General features: G+C 39.7%; 1 protein-coding gene across 1 annotated transcript in view; it reads left to right on the top strand.

Annotated features, from left to right (window-relative positions):
• Positions 1-26,599, top strand: part of LOC128866740 (uncharacterized) — a 78,315-nt gene that overhangs the window by 9,062 nt on the left and 42,654 nt on the right. Inside the window, exon 2 of the mRNA XM_054107703.1 lies at positions 2,607-3,146. Coding sequence (XP_053963678.1) covers positions 3,135-3,146 — 12 coding nt within the window. The 5' untranslated portion in view covers positions 2,607-3,134. The remainder of the gene's footprint in view (positions 1-2,606; positions 3,147-26,599) is intronic.

The following is a 26,599-nucleotide window of genomic DNA, read 5'->3' as shown; positions in this document are numbered from 1 at the left end:
GCTTTTAAGTACCTCTTTATTATCAAAGGTAACGCCCTTCATATGGTTTGACAGGGAGCGTAAAAGATGGTAATCGGTCACTAATGTCCGGGGAATATGGTGGATGCTGAAAGACCTTCCATTCGACCTCTTGGAGTGCGGCTTTGACGACTTGGGCAACATGGGGAATGGCGTTCTCGTGAAGGAGTATGGTTTGACCATGTCGATCAGGTTTTTTCAATCGAATAGCCTCGTTCACGCGATGTAGCTGGGCAATGTAGAACTACTTGTTGACATTATTTTCGAGCATTTCCCAGTGCAGAATGCCCTCCCAGTCCCACCAAACACACATCATGACCTTCTTTGGATGAAGTTCCGGCTTGACTTTCGGCTTTGGCGTAACTCCTGGAGCCATCCACTACTTTTTTGGCTTCATATTGACGAATAGGCAACATTTTTCATCTCCCGTGACGATTCGGTACAAAAAGCGCAGTTTATAGTCGCGTGTTGTTCGATACTTAGCGAGATGCTAACAAACAATTTGAAAGCGACTTTCTTTGTTTTTTTTCGTTGAGATCGTGAGGCACCCAAGCTTCCAATTTTTCGATAAATCCCATTGAATCCAGGTGATTGAGAATCGTTTTATGATGACAGTTCATTTTTTCCGCCAATTCATGACTGGTTTGGCGACCATTCTCCTTCAGAAGTGATTTGAGACGTTCTTCATTCAGAAGGCCTTCCGCTGCAGGATGTCTCATCGACGTCAAAGTCGCCATTTTGCAAACCATTTTCGTACTCTAGACTCGCCTATGACACCTTCTCCGGGCCGCTTCGACAGGTTTTTGGCCTCGAAGAAAAGCAAAGAAGGGCAGGTATCGAAAATGTTGACTTTTGCCTTCTGGGTATTCCATTTCTAAGCTTCAAAACTAATAAAAAACTAAATAACCCAAAAATATTGTGCAATAAGATGGTTTTGTAGGGGAGAAAGAGTTTTATCGAAATATTAGTTACTCTTTGCCCAACAGCAAACAAATCGTTGTGAAATAAAAGAAAATATAAAAACGCTATGAACTTGTTCCCCAAGCCAATAGTTACATTATTCACATATTACTAAAAAGTGTCAAAAAAAATACCTTTCCTATACTCACCGAACCGGCGGAAGGCGCAAGGCTTACGATTAAAACTCCTTGCTGTGCTATGATCCTCTAAAAAGGGTTCCAAATGAGCACATCTGCGAGAAAGAACAATCTCCATAACATATTATATATGAGAAAATTTACTCCTTGAAACTCAGTCAGGTAAAAGCATTATAAGAACGGAATACGTTTGCTCGAGGTCCTCAAGGATGCTTTTGCTTAATCGCCCATACTCTTGCCATTACAAAATTCACGACCCTCAAGGAAAGAGTGGGAACGGGACGATGTAAAAGAGGGTGAGTCCATTCATGCATGCAACCTCGAAGGCAGGGTGGTTGGAGGTCTATAATCCGAGCATCTCCTTCACACCCTCGGCTCCCCAACTACTATAGTGCCTTTCAGGCTGAACTGATGGCAATAATGAAAGCCGATACCCTGGTACAGTGTGATGCGATAGCTGGAAATGATATCTACATTTTCACTGATAACCAGGCTACGACAAAATGTCTCACAAAATAGTCGACAACCTCCAAGATAGCCATGAAATGCCGCACATCTCTCACCGAGATGGTGAGTCATTTAACCTAAAGGTAACATGGATTCCTAGCCATTCCGATATTGAGGGTAACTACAGGGCCGATAAAATAGCGAGGTACCAAGTTGACTGGTGAGTACACATATAATGGCATAGGCATACCCTTACAAACAAGTAAGCTACTTATCTTTGATGAAAAATTTTAAGAGCGGGAGTGGAATTCGGCATAATAAAACCACCTGCAGAATCGCCTGCCAATTGTGGATGACTTTCAATGCTAAACGCACAGAATCTATGCTAAGTCAAAATGAGTATAGTCTTCGCACACTGCTTTCAGTTATAACGAGGCACTACCTAATAGGCAGCCCAGAGAATGGGTGTTCCAGCATATGACTTCTGTAGAAGCTGTCTAGATGAGGACGATCTCGTACCTCCGGAGCCATGGTCCTACTCTATCCAGACGTAGGTTTACCATTTTATATCGACAGTTCTTTAATTAATTGGAACATTTTAGAACTGTGATCAGGGATCTTCTAAAATTTCTGAAAAGCACACACTGGTTTTGGGAGAGATAAATATAAATTACCCACGCGCCATCTCAATGGAAGAAGAGCCTGAGACAGTCAAACATGGAAAAGCGCTTAAATCCAACCTAACCTAACCTAGTCCTCCCTTTTATGTAAAGAAGAAGAAAAAGTGCTTTTAACAATTTCTCTATTATTAATTAGTGACTATGCTAAATTTTGTTAAGAGTATCCAGGAGCTTTTGTATGTTCGATAGACCAAGTAAATAATGAATTAATGGAACTACATTTACATTTTTACATTTTCAAACTCGCACTCTACCAGAATTTCAGAAAGTTTCACTGAAAGCAAACTATTTTATATCTTACAAAACTTCCACAGAAAACTTTATTTACATACAACAAATTTTTCCCCTTTCTCTTTTACAAAAGTTGGTTAACAATCGGTGCTAATGACTGCAACAAACACACAAAATAAAATGCCATTCATACCTAACTGGATAAAGAAATATTTACAAAAACAATAAAGCATCTTATAAAAAAACGAGTAATATTACAACAAACACATTGTCTTCCCAGTAAAAAAAATCCACAAATTAATAATTCATATTACATTCATTCTCGAAACGAAACCAAAATTAAGAAACAATAAAACAATTATCCACAAACATAATCTTCTCAAATCACGATGGAAATATAAAATCGAACTGTGTGAAAGTAAAAATCTTCTTCACCTAGAACCTATGTAAAGCTGACCAGCCACAAAAAGAAAAAAACACGATTGATGCTTTAAAATTTCCCAACGCTTCGAAAAACTGCGTTGCACTGCACTACCCACCAGTGAGGATTGTGTTTTAATGCGGATAGTGGCGGCGGTGGCTGAGTGGCAGTGCGGCGATACCAGATGGCAGATACCACAGACCCTCGATCTCGTGGGCGGCTCTGTTGAGGCATGTCGTAATGGCCAGAGAGGTAAGATACTGATGCATATTTTCAATTTTTCTTTAAGCTTTTTCCTGTTCAACGAGTTGTCTTGTACCTAAGTATTTTAAATAAATATTAACAACTAGAGATTTCCAAAAATTCTTCAAAGAGAGAGATTTGTTTGCATAATAAAATGTCTTTAAATAATGCGTTTTTTTGCAGATCATACGGATTCCTTGATAGAAATTATTACATTGTACTTGGTTGGTTACAGAGGCATAACAAGTTGGCGAATATATGTTCGCGTTTTTCGCGAGTTAAGAAGGGCCCCTTCTACTCTATTCATATAGCTTAGTGTAGGTAGGCAGGGGTTTCCTAAGGCTATTTGTTGTTCCCTTCTTTATAGGAAATCCTTCAGTCAGCTCAGTGAGCGCTAGATGAGAAAGCTGTCTTGGAAAGTCGTGAGTTAATTCTGGTCGCGTGTGAATCGTAAACGCTTGAGGTAATTTCAAAGCTTAACAACTCTCTATAGTGGTGGGGATCAATACTGAATACTTTCCGATGGGTATACAAAAAGCAAGACTCAATTCAACTTTGAGTCCGTTTACGGTGGAGGAAAATGTGGTAAAATTTTCTCAACATCTGCTATAGAGCTACCCTGCTTTCGGAGATTAGGAACTAAGCAGCTTGGCAACTAAGCACATTTTAACTACAATCTGTGCAACTTTTTCATTAATATTAGCAGGCGTCTTATATCAGCAATGCTTAATCGCCATCATGCAAATATCTCTTATGTATCTTACTCTTTTTATCATCTCTCAACTGAAGGAGCTCTAGTCCTCCGTCTTAGTGAATCCTATCTGTCATATTCAACCTAACTTAACCTTTCACATGGATTGGCTTGAGTCAGACTCATTTAGAAGAGGTGAGCTGAGTAGCTCGGGATCTCGCGAGAAATATTTAGAGATACAAGAAAAGCAAAGAATTGTGTAAAACATGGGTATAATAAAATAAAATAAAATCTAAAAGTTAGGCCTCACACGTCGGAGTTTCGCTTTTTGTGAAAAGTGCATACCCTAGCTGCCGCTGGCTGGGTTGAAACGGGCATAATTTTAGTTAGCAGGCAGAGCGTACATTCAATGAAATATTTCACAAACGGGTTGAGAACTACAGACAAGTGTATACGGTGAATGTCATAATGATAAAAAAAGCCACCCGGCTTTACCTGTTTCTTCAGTGTTAAGGTTCCGGCGTTTATCTGTTCACATCGAGCGAAAATTCAAGCGATTTTCCAAAGAGCGCCTCAGTTGGTCACATCTGTTGAATTATTAATGCATTAAACGGCATTCTTCATAACTTGCCATATGAGCTTGCTTAACATTTGACCTATTTTGCGAACCTGTGCCAGGTATTCATTCAATGTGTGGACAACTCCTTCTGAATCCGATCATTCTATTGTATTCGAGAACGTCATTACTTTCGCTTTCCACCCATGAATGGCAAATTGAAAGATGTTTCATCTAAATATTATTTTCCGTAGGTGGCCACCATAAACAAGTAACTACCAATCGGTTGGCCCCGGATTCGATTCCTTTACTTCCCTTAAAATCTTAGAAGCCGTCATAAAATATTAAATAAATTTGCATTACACATTTTTCTGTACCATTCCCTCACGCGAGGGCCGTACGAAAAATGATACTATTTTGCCAAAGCTCACCTTCAGAGCGTATTTTTTGTCTGTCGAAGGGTCTTTGCTTTTCAACTGCCTAAGTTGACATTGTTGATGGTATAAACGCTAATACCCATGTTCTAGCTGTTCATCAATACACTTGTTCCAACACCTTCTTGGCCGATTTCTGGACACGAATTTGCTTCGGAGCCAAAGAACCACTCTTTATCCTTTTGTTTTGATTTTGGTTCACAGTGATAGACCCAAGTCTTATCCATAGTGATCAATCGACGCACAAAATCTACAAAATCTTTACCATTGTTGACGAATGCGGCACCTATTGTGCACACAGCTTTCTGAAACCCAATACTTCAGTCAAAAATATTGCTTACACTTTACAATGAGATGCCTAGGGCTTCTACTAAAACTCTTTCCGTCAGTCGACGATTTTTCAATACAATATCCTGTGTTTTTGCTACGATTTCTAATCATGTTGCTGGACGTTGTTTTTGGACGTTCTTGATGTGGATCATCTGCAAGGCTTATACGACCTTATAAATTCAGGAACCCATCTCTCTACTGTACTAATTGAGAGCGAAAAGTCCTTATATACTTTTAACATTTGTCGTAAATTTTGTTTACTTTTAAACCTACCAGAAATAAAAATTCAGTCAGTGCACGATACTTGAATTTTTTCATTGCAGAAAATACTGTGACACGTCGATACTAAATGGCTTGTAAACAAAGAATAAATTGACAGACTGAAATGAAATTTCACTTACGTTCATATGAAGAGCATAGCAATAAAAAAAAAAGTTCAGGCTACTAGCAACGCCCTCTCTTATTGAACCGCAAAATATTAGATTAGCCAAATGCTAAGACATGAAGATTGTGGTACTTCACTTAATTAATAATGTCGCATTGTAAACTAACCTAATACAATCCCAATATATTAAAATCTTTACTTTACGATGCCAATAACCCTCTTAGATGCCTCTTTTTCATTCAGTAACCACATCAATTTTATCATATCTAAATCATAGAATAGCTTTTCGTTAAAATAGCTCTAATTTCACAGCTCCCTATACTCTGAAAGTACTGTATACATCTTTTGTTCGTCCAAAGCTTGAGGGATGCCTTATTATCAATTTCCTAGTGATACAATTGAGCGTATTCCAAAGGCTTTCTTAAAAGTGCCCTTTCTTCCCTAAATTTCTCTATTACTTCCTTGTCTATTGTGCATGGCTTGGCTTGTCTACATTACTGCTAGCTTTTAAATCTCCTATTCGTTTAAATTTTTATTTTTACCGCAAGACCCTCAGTTTGAATTACGCATGAAATGCCCCATCAGCGTGTTCACTTCACTCAAAGAAATTTCGAACTCTATTTTGCTTAATTTTTTTTTTTGTTTTCTAAACTATTGAATTCAATTTTATTTTAGCAGTTTCTGCACTTTAGTTCGAAGTTATAGTTTCAGCCACCTTTTTTGAAATAAATAAATGAATAAACGGTTTTTTCGTATATCATCCATGAGCATACATGTATTCCCAATTAAATGCTAATTAGTAAACCAGTTCGAGCCTGTAGATAGAAAGCCGGCTAATGAAAGAAATTCCTTGATTAAAATACAAATTGATCGGCGCCACTTATGTAGATAACAAGTTAAGATATAAAAAATTAAAATATCAAAAGAGTTGATGCTTGCAAAAAAGAACTCGAATTTTTAATGATATGCAATTTTTGTGTGGAATGTACAATTCAAAAATTTTCCATATAAATTTTAATTTGTCTAGGTTATTCTAAGTTTAAAATAGTATCTCATACATAAATATGACTGAAATTATGAAATTATAGAACTTGTTTTCTAAATTCAAAGACGTAAGTCGCACAACTAAATACTTTTTTAAATTAGCTTTTACATTTTCTAGAGATCAACTAAGTATTTGCTGTCCAAATAATTATGTCAGTGTGCTAATTAAGTTAGGGTTGTATTGTATATATCCCCTAAAATACTGAGTTGCGTCTCTTTAGAAGGATATGTGCGATATGTATTACGGTGTCTTCAAGTCGTAGTACTATCTGGCAGAGTAGAACTATGTAAGAGCTCACAATTGGCTACGTGGGCCGGTTTTAAGAGACCCCTTTTCTACAACGGGTTAAAACTTGATCTTGAAGTCGCATGCCCACATTTTCTCGCGGAAAATGATAAACAGTATTCCCATGAATGACACCTTATTCTATGAAATATCGCATAAAATTGAGCTTAGGCAAGGCCGTGTGATATTACCCACATAGGTACGTAAAATTCTTAGTATGATACATAACACATGGGCTGAGAAAAGAAAGCACTTTTCTTTTTTTGGTGAAAATTAGCTTTATTCGTCAACGTAATTTCCATCAAGAACAACGCAATCATTCCAGCGCTGCTCTAACATTTCAATACCACCTTTGTAGAACGAGTTATCTTTTGCCTCAGCGACAAGCTCTTCATTCAAGCGAGATTTCGTAACGGGCAAGCATTATTTTTAGGTCTGCTAACAGTCACTAGTCGCTGGGAGGCAAATCTGGTGAATACGGTGGATGTGGGAGCAATTCGAAATTCGATTCTTGTAGTTTTGCCACAGCTTAGAATCATCGGCATGTTCTTGGTTTTGGTCAACGCGGCACCAACTTTAAACAGACCTTTCTCATAGTCAAAAGCTCATGCAACATAAAGTCAACACACTCTTCTGATATCTTTACGATGTCAGCTAACTCACGTAATTTCACTTTTCGATCATTCAAAACGGTTTTATTGATTTTTTTATGTTTTCTGGTGTTACTGCCTCATTTGGACGTACACTGCATTGGACGTCCACTCTACGACCACATTTGAAGTTAGCAAACCATCGTTTTATTGTTATTTCTGATGGAACGGAGTTCCCATAAAACTTTTCAAGCCATTGTTTTGCTTGAAACGTATTTTTCCCCATCAAAAAACAATTTAGAATTAAAGCACGAAATTCTTTTTGATCCATTTTTTTGAAAATAATAAAAGTAGCGTCACTCTTGGCACAATAACTCACGAACTAATAAATAGAATATCATGAAATTTTAACCGCTGTCATTTTAAGGTTAGTAATAACTGAAAAAGAGGTGAATGCAAGAAAAGTAGTGCCATCTATGTGTTAGACCCGGGGCTTTTAACCCCATGTGTTAAGCCCTAATTTTGAAAATGTAAGATACGACACATTTAAATTCAGTGTGAAGGTGCAATTTGGATAAAATTTTAACTGAAGATTCACGACTAAGGCCTTAGTGCCTAGGAATATAACTAATCCGGCACCCCTTGAAATATATCGCTGTAATTTTTTTTCCAACCGGTCACCCTACTTCATGTACAGTGAAACCTTTATATAGTTAGCTTTGATAAAAGGAAGAAGTCAATATAAAATGAACCTGAAAATAACGGAAAACTTAAATTCGGCAACAGGTCATGAAAAAAAGTGTGTTCCTTATATCCTCGTCGTATGTCACATTCCTTATTTAGCGTACTCTATAAAACTTCCCATGGGAAATCTCTCCTATCAGGAAAAATAATCACATTGAAAAGCTTAAACACCAACAACTTACTGCGGTAATCTCATTTTGCCCACTTTCGAAAATTTTAGAGAATATATTAAATCATATCCAAAGTGCTAAAATTAACAAACGTCTCAAATGACGGACGGATTAACTTTGCGTGTAGACTAATCACCATTTTTGCCAAAGAAAGCAACAAAATGTATCCATAAATTGTGCTACTTTGCTCCTCATAATACCAGTATTCCTCATAGTTTCAGATGCCATTACTCCTTTTCAAACACTATAGTGTGACCAAATACGATTATTCGAGGGCGGTTCAATGTTTGATGGCAAAGGGCTTCCTGAGAGAAGTTGGTGTTAGCATCATGTGCTACCATCTATCAAACGACGGCAAAACAAATTTCAGACTGATTGGTAGGTTAATTTGGATATAGCGGCTATTCGAGTAATACGTGTTTCGTGATTTTCGCTAAGATGGAAAAATAGCAGTATCGTTCGGAAAATCACTTTTTGCTTTTGGATGGGAGAAAATGCGAGGAGATAAAAGCAAAGTTGGATGCTATCTATAGAGACGCTTCCTCTTTTATGACCACATTTAAATATTGGTTCAACGAATTTAAACGTGGGCGAACATACGTTTTTGATGAGGAGCGACCAGAACGCTCGACAAATGTGGTTACCGAGGAAATCATTCAAAAAGTCCACTACTTTATTCTGGCTGGTCGACGAACGAAATTGAGCGAAGTAAGAGAGGCCATAGGTGTGTCGACCGGAACGGCAATTAATATTTTACATGATAAGTTGGCAATGAAAAAATTGCGGACCGATGGGTGCCGCAATTGCTCACGATGATTGGAGTAATTTAAGCGAGATCCGAAGGAATTTTTGCGTCGAGTTGTCACTGTTGATGAAACCTAGATTCATCATTACACACCAGAAACTAAGCAATAATAAAATCAACGGATTTCGCTCGGTGAATCTGCTCCAAAGAAGGCGAAGATAGCCCCATCCGCCGGAAAGGTCATGGCGACGATTTTTTGGGATGCGAACGGCGTCATCCCCATGGATTTTTTAGAAAAAGGAGGAACGATCACTAGACAATAATACAGTGAGTTATTGGACCGCTTTCACAAACAACTGAAGGAAACACAGCCGCATTCGGCGAAAAAGAAGGTGTTGTTTCACCACCATAACGCACCAGCACATTCCGCCGTAGTTGTCGCTGCCAAACTGCATGAAATCCGTTATGGATTGCTTCCGCTCCCCCTGTATTCACCCGATCTGATTCCCTGCGACTTTTTCTTGTTCCCTAACATGAAGAAATGGCTTGCGGGGAAAAATTTTAGTTCAAACTAGGAAGTCATCGCGGAGACAGAGGCGTACTTTGAAGAGTTCAACAAATCTATTTTTCGGAGGGGTTAAAAAATGGCCGGAACATTTTGAGAAGTGTATTTTTCTAAAAGGGGACTATGTTGAAAAATAAAAATAATTTTGTTTGAAAAAAATGGTGTCGTCATTTCTGATACGGATACTTATTGAACCCTCCTCGTATATTAGTTTGGGGAGAAAAAATTCATTATTTTTGGGTAAAATTTTTGCCCAAATCTTTTTACACTGTTTAATGGGCATTCTTTGGCTCTTGCGCGGTCAACTTCGATTATTATATGTGATTTTATCGACATTATCGACATTTTCTTTAACATCAAAAATGCCTGAACGAAGTTGACGAAACCAAAAGTACACATAATTAGTTGTTACACTATCGGCACTATAAACACCATTCACAATTTTAATGGACTGGCTTTTCGCCTTCATCAAAGGAAAACTGTAAATATACCGAATTTTCCCTTGTGGCCTTGCATTCTTAACACCCTGTAACTCAGAACTGAATGGAAGAAACGAAGAACAACGAAAGAGCTTTTTACTGTGAGATGTTACCTTGACAATGAGAATAAATTTTAAATTGTTTGATCGATACTTTACGAGATGTCGCTCACTACAGCCATCTACCGAGAAAATAATGGATTTATTTTGCCCCATACGAATAAAGAAAGGGAACTGAATAGGCGATAGTTTGTCTAATACAAATATGTTACTTCAACAACACCTAAAGTAAGTAAAAGAAAAATAATAAATGAAAATTTGGAGAACTGTCATTCAGATTGTATTTTTTAAAGGTAAAAATTATCAGCAGAGCATTAGCATTTTTCATTTAGTTTAAATCCCTCATAACTTTCCCAGCATTTTATTACTTATTAACTTATTAACCTCTGTCCACTAGCAGCAATGTTAGCGGAACAGAGATCTGTTAATGTTATGTATTAACAGTATTAACAGTATTTGATTACCTTTCCATGCTAAATAACTACGCGCGGTTGCGCAATAACAACGACAGCTGAGCACTGAACTCCAAACACACACTGCTCGCAGTGAGTGTTAGCCAAGAGATTTGTGCTCAGCTGTGCGCATCCATTTCGTTGGCACATTAAGCTTTTTCTCATTACTCGTATTATATATTCTACTGATGAACTTATCTTCGTTAGCCTTCAGTTGCAACTGCAACGCAAACGCTGCGATTATTTACACTTACATTCTGTGCTCATTAACAACCTGACAGTGACTTCGTCGGACGTTGACGATATATGTACGAGTACATACATGCGACAGACAGACACTACTACCGTCGCCGTGCCTACGACTTCCACACTGCTTGACTCAATGCTGTTTCTGTGCGTGGATGGATGGTCGTAGTGTCTTTTGCCAACCAAATCTTTGCACCACTATTATTAGGTATGTCCTGTTTTATTGTTTGTGCAGCAGTAGCTGCAGTTTACTTAATGATGGAGGGGTGTGGTGTTGTGTGGTTTGCGGGTGTGCTGGCTCGCTGGCTGGATGGCTGGCTGGTTGGTTGGTTGGCGTTGATGCAGTCGAGCATTTGTGGGGCAACAGCAACGTTCGAATGACTGACTAGCTTTGACCTAAATATCTGCAGGGGGAGGTATATTGTATGCTGTGTGATGTGTGCATGTGCCATGTGTGATATGTGTTCACCACACGTTGCCTATCTGCTCACTGTTGAGTTTGTGAACCTCCATGTGCATATATATGTATGTCAAGTGTAGACGTGTTGTCGGACAGCTCGTCAAAAGTGCCAAATATAGTGAAATTAAAAAAACGAATTTTAACCGAAAGTGGAAACAACGCTCATAACCACTGTAGCAGTCGATCGCGCACTGGAAGTGGGCGATTCTGCTCCTACAGGTGAGTCCTTTTCGCTTCTTGGGCTGGAAACTTTGTTTTGTTTTTGAGCGAGATAAGCAAAAGTGAATAGTGGAGAAACAAAAAAAAAAAAAAAAAAAAGAGAGAAGTAGCAAAACCAAAAATTTAAACAGCTACGTTGATAGCGGGTGAGTTCAGCAAAGTGGTTTGTACTTGTACAGTGAACAAGTGAAAATAGAGAACATTGAGAGAATAGCAGAAAAACAAACATTTAAACAGCTACGTTGAGTACGGTTCAGTGCGGTGAGCTTCACACCAAAAGGTGTAAGTGCAATGGAGAATGTGAATCCGTTTATGCGTTGCTCCAAAACAGCGAGATCACCCGAGCGCACAACCTCACCACACGTTGTCAAATCTGCTACTGGTAGCTTAGAAGGAGGTGATAAGCAGACGATGGATAGCGGTTCCCCTGTGAAGCAAAGGGAAACATTAAGTGAGTCGCTCTTTCTCCCTGCATTCGCCTCTCCGGCAAATGGCGACGCTCTTACCATGCTGGGAGCAAAGATAGAAGAGCTAGCAAAAATGATGGTACTGCAGAGACATGTAAATCAACAGATGAGAGGTGTTGTCTCATCAATCTCTGCATTACACAAAAAAGTAAAGCAAGAGCAGAATAAATTAGCTACGCATAATAAAGCCAAATCAGGTGTCGAGAAGGCCACTCAAACACCTTTTGCAGAAAATGCTAAAGCCAATGGGAAGAGGACAAGGGCTCAATATAGAGGGAATTCCTCTCCTGAAAATTCCCCGCAGCCAATAGGAAAGCGTACGAGAAGCATTTCACTTAGTGTGCAGGCTTCACATTTGGAGGGCACATGCAAGCAAGGAACCAATGATAGGCTGCCAAGAGGAAACAAACCCACATCCAATGAGAATGAAGGGTGGGTGGAAGTACGTCGAGCTAAGCGTCGCACAACACCTACGCAGACTTTGGCAGCGGCAGAAAGCAGAAGCGGCGGTACCTTCTCGGAGATAGTGCGTCAAGGGGGCGAAAAGCAGCGAATTAGGGCCAGACCAGACGCTTTTATTATTTCTAATAAAGGCGAGGGGTCTTATGCGGACATTCTCCGTGTAATTAAATCGGAGCCAAGCCTCTCACAACTCGGCGATATGGTGACAAAAATTAGGAAAACGCAAAAAGGTGAAATGTTATTCCAACTAAAAACGCGGGGCGAGGCAGACAATGCGCAATACCAGGGCTTGGTAGAAAAAGTTCTTGGCGATAAAGCCGAAGTTAGAGTTCTGACTCATGAATTAACAATAGAGTGCAGGGATCTTGATGAAGTGTCTACAAGGGAAGATGTAGTACAAGCCATAGTAGATCAATTCAATTTACCAAACATCAACGTAGCGGCAGTGAAAAGTTTACGTAAATCATACGGGAATACGCAAATAGCGACACTAAATCTTCCGGTAAGCGCTGCAAATTTGCTCCTTTCTAAAGGGAAATTGAAAGTTGGATGGGTGGTCTGCCGCCTGCGGAGGATTATTCATCCAACGCGATGTTTCCGTTGTCTAGATTTTGGCCATATATCGAAAAACTGTACGAATTGCGATAGATCCAAGATGTGTAGGAGATGCGGAAATGAAGGACATGTAGCAAAAGACTGCACAAATGCACCAAAATGTCTTCTATGTCAACTAGCCAAGGAAGAGCTATCCGACCACATATCTGGTAGTAGCAGGTGTCCAGCCTACAAAAGAGCTTTAGCCAAAGCATCAACATGAGGAGTATGCAATTAAATTTAAATCATTGTGAGGCGGCTCAAGATTTATTGAAGCAGACGGTGATAGAGATGAAGGTTGACGTAGCAATAATCTCAGAGCCCTACAAGATTCCTTCGCGCAACGATTGGGTAGCAGATAGAACACGAAAAGCAGCAATATGGACTTGTGGTACCCACCCGTTCCAGAAAGCGGATCCAGTAGATGCGAGAAAGGGCTTCGTTTGGGTCCTTGTCAAAGGTTGCCATATTTGCAGCTGCTATGCACCCCCTAGCTGGACGATTCAGGAGTTCCGGGAGTTCCTAGATCATATTGTAGAGACTGCGAGAGGTCGTCACCCGGTCGTCATAGCCGGCGACTTTAATGCATGGGCAGTGGAATGGGGCAGTAGGAGAACGAACGCCAGAGGCGCGGCTTTATTGGAGGCGCTCGCTCCGCTAGATTTGGTCATAGCCAACGATGGAAGAACAGCCACCTTTCAAAGAGATAGTAAGGAGTCCATAATAGACATCACTTTTACTAGTGGCTCCTTGGCTAGATGCGTCAAATGGAAGGTCAGCGAGCATTATACCCACAGCGATCATCAAGCCCTAATTATAGACATCCCGGAAGGAAAAGAAGACAACAATTATATCTCTGCTAGTAATTCTCTGCACCAGGCATGGAGACTGACAACACTGGACAAACCTCTATTCAACTTTGTATTAAACGAGGTCATAGAGCGCGTACAAGAAGAGAAATCAGCAGCAAGGGCAGCAAATAGGCTTGTGCAAGACATTATAGTAGCCTGCGAAGCATCGATGGCCCGTAAAGTAAAAGGCTGTCATCGGAAGCAAGTATACTGGTGGAATGACACAATCAAAGAACTAAGGGCGAAATGCTTCAGAGAGAGAAGGATCTGCCAAAGACTACGGAATACTGCGGAGCATCAAATTAGGCTGGCAAATTTTAAAAATTTTCGAAAGCAGCTAAAAAATGAGATCCGGCGAAGTAAAGCAGCCTCATTTAATCAGCTATGCAACGAGGCAGACAAAAACATATGGGGTAATGCATACAGAGTAGTAATGTCTAAAATTGTTAAAGCGCCGCAAGTAAAATGCCCTAACTTGCTAAATAATATAGTTCGGACCCTGTTTCCTCACCGCAAAACAGATCCAATGTCATACATTTCAGCATCTATAAATGACATTGATGATATAACACCTGAAGAAGTGGTACAAGCAGCAAAAATGATTGGAGATCGCAAAGCTCCCGGCCCGGATGGGATTCCGAACATAGCATTAAAAACAGCCATCCTGGAAAATCCCCAGACATTTGCTAGGGTGATGCAATTGTGTCTCGAGCAAGGCGTGTTCCCGAATTTCTGGAAGAGGCAAAGACTAGTGCTGCTCCCGAAGCCAGGGAAGCCACCAGGTATACCAGGATCCTACCGTCCCCTATGCCTCCTTGACACGATGGGCAAGCTTTTAGAGCGGCTTATTAACAACAGAATACAGCCGTACACTGAATGCGAGGCGGGACTATCCCCGTACCAGTATGGTTTCCGAAAGCGAAGGTCTACTACAGCGGCAATACAAAAGGTGGTCACGATTGCTACAGACGCGATCGCAGGCAAACGATGGAGAGGCGGTGATAAGCAATACTGCGCAGTCGTGACTTTAGATGTGAAAAACGCCTTCAAGTCAGCAGACTGGGGGCACCTTCTGAAGGCACTTAAAAAGCTATCTGTTCCGGCATACATATATAATATTGTCAGAAACTATCTGAGCGATCGAGTTTTAGAATACGACACAGAAGGTGGAATAAAAAAGTATAAGATTACAGCAGGTGTGCCACAGGGCTCAGTGCTAGGCCCCACGCTTTGGAATATTATGTATGATGAAGTGTTCCGACTCCCATTTCCAACAGATGTACACATCGTTGGCTTTGCGGATGACATAGCTCTCGTAATTGTAGCTAAACTGGTGAGCGATATCGAAGTCAAAGCAAACACTGCAATTGCTACCGTAACAAACTGGCTGGATAGCGTAGGTTTATCCATTGCAGCGGAGAAAACGGAAGCGGTCCTCATCAGTACCCGCAAGAAACCAGAGATAGCCTCTTTCAGCATAGGCACACATAAATTTAAATCGTCTCGTCAGCTCAAATATCTGGGTGTTATAATTGACGACCGGCTCAGTTTTGGCCCACATGCGGAATATATAACCCACAAAGCATCAAGAATGTTCAGTGCGCTCTCTAGAATGCTCCCGAATGTGGGTGGGCCGAGAAGCAGCAAACGCAGGCTATTATCTAGCGTCATCGCATGCACCCTGCTATATGCAGCACCAGTATGGGCAAAATCCATGAAGGTAAAAGCATATAGAAGACCGTACGAAGCCATGTACAGACTTTGCGCACTGAGGGTGATAAGCGCATATAAAACCACCTCTGACGAAGCGGCAACGGTGATCGCAGGCATGATTCCGATAGATATATTGGCGGAAGAAAGAGCGAGAGTGTTCGTGCAGAAAGAACAGGACCACAGTAACATATCCGCGATCATAAAAAGAGAGAAGGCTACATCCATGCTGAAATGGCAGGAGCGTTGGGAAAACGCGACAAAGGGAAGGTGGACTTATACACTAATCCCAAAAATCGAAAAATGGCTAAATAGAAGCTATGGTGAGCCTAATTTCCAGCTAACGCAATTTTTGACAGGCCATGGTTGCTACCAGAAGTATCTACATCGCCTTAGGATACGTGATTCGCCTTTATGTCGAATATGCCATGAAGAGGAAGATGCAAGACATGTATTTTTTGTATGCCCGCGATTTGTGACTATCAGAGAGGATTTAGCTTCACTATCAGATGATCCGATAGTACCAGAAAACATAGTGGACATCATGATGTCTTCAAAGTATGCGTGGGATAAGATCTCGGCCGCAATTAGCCAAATAATTTATGCATTAAAGCTCGCAGACATATCCGAGGTCAGCGGCAGATAAACAGACGATACTTGACAAAGGAACGAACTCTTAAGTCGACGTGTGACAAGTATGGTGGGAGGGGGTGGACAGGCCCAACTGGGGTGGTTTGCTTCGGTAACAAACAAAACTGGGGGAGGATTAAAGTACATGCAACTTTTGACGGACTGCATGAGAAGTGTAACTGACGTAGAGCCTAGAGTTCAACCGCCTTCCCGACGATTTACTTAACGGTAGTACCGGGAGGGGATCGGTACATGGACGGTAGGAGGTTTAGTTTGGGTTAAAGTCCTACACTGACGGGGTACAGGCTTTCGATGCTTCCTCCTCGTAAAAAAAAAAAAAAAAAAAAAAAAAAAAAAAAAAAAAAAAAAAAAAAAATGTAGGTATTTATGTATTTATGTGTGTATATGTGGTTTGTGAAGGGTGTTCCCTCAAAGTTTGCTACGCTTTTATCGCAACACGGCAAATAGTAGCAAGTAAGTGCCGCAGTTCGGTGCCTTACAAATTCGTCTGTTGATATTTTACTGTATCAAGCAATTATTGTTGTTATTTTTGTTACTGCCAGCAACGATTTGAATTCCTTTCACTTTGCCTCATACGAGAATTTCATCTTTCTACAAAAGTTATCCTTTGTTTGTCGCTACCATACATTTTGGATTGTTTATCATTTTTATATTCATACCTCCATTTCTGTTGTTGGTGTAATTGTTGTTTTTGTTTTTGTATTTTTGTTGCACTCAGCTGTTAGTTGTCATATTCTCATAAATGCCATGGAAATCTCAGTAGATAATTTCATAGTTGGGAAATTTGTGTAAGCAACAACATGGAACAACTGTAGGTATGTAAACGAGTATAAATATGGTTGTTGGTATATGCGTAAATAAAGGGCGCTTGAGTATCTCATTTTGCAAGGCGGTCTGTGTGTAATTCAGATGAAACTAAATTTTTTAATATTGCATTTTTATGGCTATACTATTTTCGTGTGTATTAATCAAGGCGTGTTAGTATGTATGTCAGCACAGGATTTCATATTTTGGGTCGCTAGCGGAATTTAGGTAGAGTTCATTATTAGACGTGCACATATTGCATTGTATTCATAGCAATATACATATGTATGTATTAGGGCGGGTCGATTTAAAAACCGCTCATTGCTCTGTGAAAATCGTTTTATAGGGATCAAAATAAGAAACTTTGCCGAAGGAACCATACCTCTAAAACGAATTCTGATGTCCCCCAACTTGGGTCGAACGAAAAATCCCACTTTGACCCATTTAGAGTGCTCCAATCGAGTCCAAATGTATGACCGATCCCCACTAACTTTAGACGGCCGATCCATCCATGCCAGTGGCACACCCCCTGGAACTCCCCTGGGGGCTCCCCATACAATCAATTCAAAATATCACCATTTTTGGCCTTTACATGAGAAAAGAAACTAAAAAGTTCGACCCAAATATATAGTTTTTAGGATTTTGAGAACTTTAGAGGACTAATTTGAAAAAAAAAAAATGTTTTTCTTGTCACGGGCCTAGTGCCAAGAGCTTTACAAAGCTCGAAATAAACAATTTTTCTTCCAAAACTTTTTCACTCACTCAACAGAAATATTTTCTTTCTTTCATTTAGCTGCTCTTTTTACCGCAGAAGTACTGAACCCAAAATATGTAGTTTGCTAAACGTTTTTGCATCCATGTCGGATTTTCTCATAAATTGAGCGATACTTCTTCTCGTAGTTCGAGTCTAATTGCTATCATTTCTCTTAAAATCGTGCTTTACCCTACGATGAAAAAGTACCGGGAAGGTGACTGTTTTCTTCGATTTCCAAGGCATAGCGAACTATGAGTACCATCCATCGGGCCAGACAGTCAATAAAGAATATTATTTATCCGTTTTGAAGCGTTTGAGAGATGCTGAACGTCGCAAACGGCCTGTGGGCAAACAATTCTTGGATTTTGCATGATGATAACGCGCTATCGCACCGAGCCCAAATTGTGCTGGATTATTTGACCAAACACCAAGTAAATGCCATCGTGCAAGCACCGTATTCACCTGGCATGGGCCCGTGCGACTTCTTTTTGTTTCCCAAGTTGAAGTTACCACTTCGTGGAAGGAGAATTCAGGCGATAGAGGAGATCAAAGAGAATGCGACGAACTAGCTGAAGGCCATCCCTTCGTCGGCCTACCAGGGGTGCATGGAGGACTGGGTTAAACGTTGGCACATGTGTGTTGCTTCAAACGGGTCATATTTTGAAGGAGATAAAATAAATTTTGGTGAAATTTAACTCTGTTTTGTTTAAAAATTCCCGGTAGTTTTCGATCAAAGGGTATGCTTTAAAAAATCTTCGAGTCGTTCCGAATATTTTTTATTTAGCGAAAAAATTTTGCCTACTTTTTGTTAGTGAATTGTGAAGTATTTCTATTGAAAAAATTGTGAACTTTGTCGTGTATGCTCCTTATCACAGAACACTCATTGCTATCTGGCTGTCTGAAGAACTAGCAATATTAGGTCCTGGTCTCCGAAGTTAGAACTTTTTTATAAGATCGTCAGACGCCAAATACTTCCGACTAAAGGGCACTCACTAGGATTTCACTAAGGACAGCGGTTATCCGGTTTATTGAGGACTACCGTGGCGAACAGGGAATATAGGTTGGCTTTCTGTTCATGCGCCCTCTCAACCTAATGGAAATTTGAGAAACACATCTACTAATAATGGCATGTAACAGATCATTTTCCAAAGCCCAACGGTGGACACCTGTTTTATTGGACTGTTTGCTCTTTAAAAAGAGTTTACTCGGTGGCTACTGAGGCCCATTATGTTGCCCAGAAAAACTCTCCACATCACTCTCCTTACAGGTCGTTAAATTAGCTATATGCCGTATGCTCTCTCTAAGATCCTCTGCTCGCGCACTCATCTACTTCCTCAGTTCTCGGAATAACATCAAGTCCCGGAAACCAGTACATAGTGACTCTCTACTGGGGGAAAGCTTGTAGGTATCATCCATATTCTTGAACACATTACGAGTTAGACGGTACGAGTCCAAGCGCCCTGTTAGCAGCTTAACTTTTCACAAATAAGGCGGGTTTTGAGAAAGCGAGACAAATCATGCTTGTCAACAATGCCGCCATTACCGACAATTGCATATACAAGGTGGCGTAATTTTAATCATCCAATTTTGTTTTTAAACAACTTTTTTACTAAATAAACGAAAAATAATTTCGGGTGATGGAAATCTTTATTTTGACCTTTACGCGCTTCATTGTTTCTCTGTTTGTTTGCTGCAGCTGTCTAGTTCGCATGTGTCAAATATTATTGACGTACTGCGCAATTTGCAAAAATTATAAATCTTCCGAAAGGGTGATTAATTTTGCGCTTCCCCTAATGAGAGCTGTTGTCCACAGGTCGAATGTATAAGAATATTTCAATATCGCATGAACTTCTAGACATAATAATGGTTGCACTTTTTGCAAATTGAGCACTTAATATTTCAAAATTTTTAAAGGAAACATCATATTAGTACTCTAAATGCGGGCATAGGTCTGCGGTCGTAGTCTTTAATCTTTACCAATCGTACTCTGGTACACTTTTCAATAGTCCTTCTCAAAATTGCAAATCCAAGAGAGAACTCGAGGACCTAAGAGAAGTCGAGGATCTAAGATTACTGCTAAAAACTGATCGAGTTATAAAACTGTACAATTTGCAGTGTCTCGTGAACAGAACTGTACCATATGGCATCTTACGCTAAAAACCGATTCGTAAATTTTTATCTGCCGTGTTAAATGTTTTGATTTTTGAAAAATGCTGTGAAATTTTGGGACTACCATTCTTCAAGTCGCTGTGCACCCCAGACAGAATTTATCATATATTTTTTTACCCCTTTTATGGTTTTTTCTTTTTAGTGTTGTAGGGTAAGGGTATATTGTGCTCGGTCGCGAGCCTCTAATTGAAGACTACTAACGGATTTGAGCACTTCTTCGTTATTTTTGTACCAATTATAAATATATTATATAAAATTACCAATGGATCAACAGTTATAGTTACGAAGTAAGTCCTCGCTATCTAGATTTACAAGCTTACTTGACACTCTTCTAGAAGAAAGGATAAATTGTTTTGTCTGCCTCTGTACTGGACTTTCCATTCAGTGGCGTATGAATTCATTGTTCTCCCAGTCGTTGACGTCCCAGTTCTTCATGTACATAGGCTTTGGTGGGCACGCAAAAGTGTTCGGTGTTCGATTTTGGACAGCGTTTTTATACCGTTAAATTCTTGACTCTACTTGTGATTTAGCTTTCATGAATAACGAAAATGAAAGTCAGCTGGCGCACCCACGGGTGTGATTGTGGGAGGGTACGAAACGTGTCGGAAAAAAATGTCAACCAACTCATTTTATACCGGCTGAAATTTTTTTCATGTATGGTTGACATTTAGTAGAATAAAAAAAAATAGTCTGCTGCGCGGTAGAGGGGGAAAAATGTATCATTGCGTTCATACATCTCGGCAGCGCGCGGAATTTTCAATGCTTCGGCTGACGGTCTTCCCACCGCTATAAACGCAGCTGACCATCATTATTATATTTTCATATGTGTCCCTCCATTTGTGGAACAACATCAAGACGCACACCACAAATAGGAGGAGGAGCTCGGCCAAACACCTAACAGAAGTGTACGCGCCAATTATTTATTTTTATTTTTTATGTGTCCAAAATTATGTAAAAAAATTTCAATCGGCATAAAGTAGTTTTACTTTTTAATTTATTTTACAAGTTCGCCTGTTCAGCTGACATATTTTCCCCCTTCTACGGCGCAGCTGACTATTTTTTTTATATTACTAAATGTCAACAATATAACAAAAAAAATTTCAGCCGGTATTAAATGAGTTGTAAAAACTTTTTTTTCGACACGCTTTGCAGCATCCCACGCACGTACCCACCGCTACTGGACCAGCTGACGTTTGGTTTCGTCATCCATTGGATGGCGTCTGCCTTCAGTATTAAAATCAGACGGCATGAAATGATGAGTTCAAAATGGCCCCTGGCTACCGGACTATATGGATATGAACAGCATGCCGGATGGATTTTGAGCTTGAAGCCGAATATCAGTTCAGTTTAGATCATTCCAGTTTTACTGAAGCAAAATCAAAATAAAAATATAAAAACAAATTTTAACTAACTCTTATCGAGCAACCTAAGTAAGAAGAATACATATATAAAGTGAATCCTTTGAAATTAACCGTTAATAGCAAGTAAATGACTACTATGGTTTCGCGAATCGTCGTTGTTGCGCCTGCTGCTGCTGCTGTTGCTGCTTCTTCTACGCTGACAGGCGTTCTAGCTTGGAAAATTGGAACTTGAACAGAACCAACAGACACTCCCAAATGCACGACGACGACAATGATTGACCGAACAAAAAGCAGATCGGCAGCAGAAATTGCAAGAAAAAAGCACTTCAGTGCAAGTATGTATGTGCAGGGAAAGAGGGCAACGGCAGGTTGACACATTGCAATGAAATATATGAAACGCGAAATAAAAAACATTTACAAGTACAAGAAATAAAAAACATGAAAAATATTAAAAAAAGAACCTGCTCGTACATTGTTAACAACTGCGAAGAATTTTACGAAAACAGCTTCGAAACGTAATGTTAACAGTTGTTGATTGAAAGGAAAAAATTGGGAAAAGGGAGGTGTGTGACATGATAGCGTTAACAGCGGGGCACAGTTAAACACACACACACACACACACACACGAATATGTAGGATATACATACATACACCCATGCACACAAGTGAGCATAGCGAGACACACTTCACTTTCATACAGCCTTCAAAAACGTGCACGAGGACATTACGCGGGACAGAGGTAGAGGCTGAGGCAGAGGTGCAGCAGTAGCAGCAGCAGCAGCAGTCAACGGAGGTAGTAGCCGAAGTGAAATTGGGTCAAATCTAATGTTGTGCCGAGTTACGATGATGGCAATGACTGAGCATGGCGCGGTAAAGATAGGGTATATGCGCCGAGTGCAAGGCAGAGCAAAGCTGAACAGAACAGAGCAAAGCACAGCCGAGCAGAGGTGAAGGTGTTACGGTGAGTGAATCAGAGTGCAAACTGAACATCCGCCCCGATGGCAACGAAGCAATGCATATAATGCAATCAGTGTTGCCAAAAATTATGAAAATAGGTGTTGTGAAAGAAAACATTTAAAAAGACGTATGCCCGGTTTCAACTAATATTTTATTATATATTATATTTATTATTAATTTTAAAATTTATCTGGCTGGTTGTTTTGTGGTTGTACAATTTGAATCCGAAACTGTGTTATTTCAAATTTTAGTAGCCTGATAAATTTGAAATTGTTTGCTAAAAACGAACACTAAACTTTTGATTTTTTAGAAAACTTTAAGTATACAAATTTGTATCTATAAAATGTGCTTTTAAAATTAATTTTTGGAATGCACCTTTGTATGTATATTTAGTGCAGTTTTGAACTTTCACTTTTATCTTTCATTAATTCAAATGACTTAGTCTCTCAACGCGAAAAGCCATGAACTCAGATGGTTAAAACTAAAAATTTAAATTTCGGTAATATTGATAGTTTTCGATTATTATTAAGTTCTATGCAACCCTCATGAAAATGAAATTTGAATTGGTCGAGCCAAGGAGCACCAAGACATTTGGTGGCTCCTAAAACACTCAGGCTAAAAAGCACATTGTATTTAGAGCTCTGTAGATAGTCAAGGGGGAAAGGAGAAAAGTATCAGAGAAAGATATCGGAAAGAATAGAGACAGAGGCAGACACAGAGACAGAGACAGAGACAAAGACAGAGACAGAGACAAAGACAGAGACAGAGGTTGTTAGTCCTGTGAGAAATTTCCATATTCTTTTTGGTAAATCTGTAAATATCCTCCAGTTTTACAGAACGAATTAATATTGATTCTCACGACATCGGAAGCCAAAACTCGTACTCTTGATCTAGCAAAGAAAGGACACTCACAGAGAAAGTGATCAGTGCTATCCGCCTCGTCCAAGCAAGACAGGCACACTGGGTCCTCAATGATTCCAATGATGGTCATATGCTGACCCCATGGGTTGTGTCCTGTAATAATACCGACCATCAACCGAACGTCTTTCCTTCCAAATTGTAGTAGAAAGTTTCTAGAAAGTTTGGCCCCAAGTTTTTGTAGAAAGTTTGACCCTAATGGTTTTGAATCGTCTGCGTAAACTACATTATTATTGCTTTTTTGCATAGTTTCTACTAAGTCTTTCATACATCTCACTTTCGTAAATTTCGGAATATACAGGCTTTTAAAAAAAACTAGATGGTAAAAATAAATAATCTGACTTTTAAAATGATTTTTTTTTTTTTATTCAGTATAATCTCCCTTAACTTTAATGCACCTATTTCAATTACCTTCCAATAATTTTATACCATATCTGTAGAGATTTTCCAGAAGCTCTGCAAAATACTATTCCTTAGCTGGAATGGCTGAATTACGGCACTAATTTTCCGCACAGCTTTTCCAGAAATAATTCTTCAGAAAAAATATAATGAATCATCTGAATGAAAATCATCTGAAATAACAACTTCATAATACATTCATTCAAGGATTTTTTGTTTGTTACCTTTCTTCGGCGTCCACTACATGATTCATCTTTACTTAACTTTATTCATACTTAAAGACGTTATCGCCAGAATAAATAAAGTGAACGACGCGTATGTACAGCTCCGAGCTATCTGGTCTTCGAGCATCCTCAGCGTACATACAAAATAACGGATCTTTAAGACAAATGTACTATCAGTACTGGCACATGAACAACTGGATTGAAAACCAAATTCAAAGCTGTATGAATAGCTGTACGCAGGATGTTGAAGATCTGGTGGCCCAACAGCATAAGTAACGACGATCTATACAATAGGTGCATAATCCAGCCGGTAGGTATCATGGTAAAACTGCGAAAGTGGAAGTAGATTGGCATACGCCTCGCAAAGTCTCAAATGAAATCTGTCGTTAAGCTGAAGCTGAAACGTCACGAAATCAAGCTTCTTGCCAAAAACAGAACCAGAGGGTGATGTTTTACTGAGGCCCTATGCTCCAGTGGGAGAAACATGAACCGGTGATGAAAATATTTATTTTGACTGTTTGTATACTGCAGCCGTGTGTTCACAAGTGTCAAATATGAAAGACGTGCGATGCCTTTTGTAAGAATTAGTACAAACTTCACACCCGTGAAATTTCGCTGGCAACAAGTAAAGGGTGATTTTTTAAGGGCTATAGGAAAGTTTTTCACAAAAGCACACGTCAAATTCAGAAAAATGCATGACATTTTTATTTGAATCAACAGTACAGTCCATATAATTTAATGTTTGAAGATTAAAAAAAAAAAATAATAAATAATTGGCGCGTACACTTCTGTTAGGTGTTTGGCCGATCTCCTCCTCCTATTTGTGGTGTGCGTCTTGATGTTGTTCCACAAATGGAGGGACCTACAGTTTCAAGCCGACTCCGAACGGAAGATATTTTTATGAGGAGCTTTTTCATGGCAGAAATACACTCGGAGGTTTGCATTGCCTGCCGAGGGGCGACCGCTATTAGAAAAATGTTTTTATTAATTTTGCTTTCACCGAGATTCGAACCAACGACCTCTCTGTGAATTCCGAATGGTAATCACACACCAACCCATTCGGCTACGGCGGCCGCAATGTTTGAAGATTATTTCATGCAAATGTTGACCGCGACTGCGCTTCAAATGGTCCATCCGCTTAGTCCGACTTTGGCATACTCTTTCCATTGTTTCGGCCGGTTTCTCACATATAAATGTTTTAATGTTGTCTTCCAATGCGTTAATTGAAGCAGGTTTGTCTGAATAGACATGAGCCTTAACACATTCCCTGTCCGCTGAGCCACATATGGTTCAGTAAACGTGCGCCTGATAAGCACTGATACGTTCCTGAGCCATATGGGCGTCAGGGGGTATTTGAACCACATGTGTTTCATGAACGTGCAGAAGCAAAAATGTCCCTCTACGCTCATGGACCATATGTGTTTCAGGTAGAAATACCCTACATCCGTTTTTATTATTATTATTATTACTAAAGCTATCCTATGACTACAGAAAAACAAACTATTCAAAAAACTTGGACTTGTCGGTCAATTTTGCATTTTTGTATTGGGACAGGGAACGTTAAAGGCGTTATATCGCACGATCTGGGTGGCCAATTGACAGGTCACGAACGTGAAATCAAATATTCACCGAACTCGCCTCTCAACAAGACCATTGTTACGCGGGCTGTGTGGCATGTGGCCCCGTCTTGCTGAAACCACATGTCAAGCAAGTCAAGCTCTTGCATTTTGGGCAAAATAAAGTTGGATATCATTTCACGGTAGCGCTCACCATTCACAGTTACGTTACGAGCATCAATCGCAGCATCTTTGAAGATGTACGGTCCAATGATACCTCCAGCCCATAAACCGCACCAAACTGTGCTCTTTTCTGGATACATTGGTAGCTCTTGCAATTCTTCTGGCTGATCTTCACTCCAAAATCGACAATTCTGCTTATTTACGTACCCATTGATCCAAAAATGAGCTTCGTCGCTGAACACAATTTTTCGACTTTAAACCAACTTTATAAAAAGATAATAGCTAAAAAATCTCTCGTTATTTGGACGTGAAATGTTTCTGGCAACATTGATTGTCAAATGAGAAGAAACGTCAAATTTATGAGCGTCGCCCCAGAAGCAATTGGTAAGAAAAGTGTTTTTACGCATATAGAGAAGGATCAGATTGGAGGTACTTTTCCCAATAGGGGTTTTTTGACAGATCACGCATGACTACTGTCAAACTAAATACATTTTTTTTTTCAATATTCATTAACATTTCATAATGGAAAGACTTACGCCTCAAGTCCCCCATCGAGTCATTCAATATTGGTGTTTACGGATGGCCGAAATACGGTTGCATTGTTGTTGATGGTCTCCGGCCATGGTAGAATCTCAAATCATCATTGCGTGTAATTATAAACAATCCATCAATGGACGTAACACCGGACAGTGCGACATACACTAGCGATTGTGACTGCTTTTTATCGTATTCATAGACTATTTCAGAATATGCACCGCCCTGAGATTTGTGTTTGGTATTGGCACATGCACAAACTACAGGAAAATGTGTGCATTTTGCATTTATAGTTTTATTGTGATTTAATGGTATTGTAGCTGATCGTCTAGCTATCGATACTGCTGTTTTACTAACGACTACGAAGCGCCGCACAAAGCGGAGAAAGAGAATAGCTTGTATGCCGTAGGCTT

The sequence above is a fragment of the Anastrepha ludens genome, chromosome 6, assembly GCF_028408465.1.
Source record: "Anastrepha ludens isolate Willacy chromosome 6, idAnaLude1.1, whole genome shotgun sequence".
NCBI lineage: Eukaryota > Metazoa > Arthropoda > Insecta > Diptera > Tephritidae > Anastrepha > Anastrepha ludens.
This window is presented reverse-complemented; position numbering and strand designations above follow the sequence as displayed.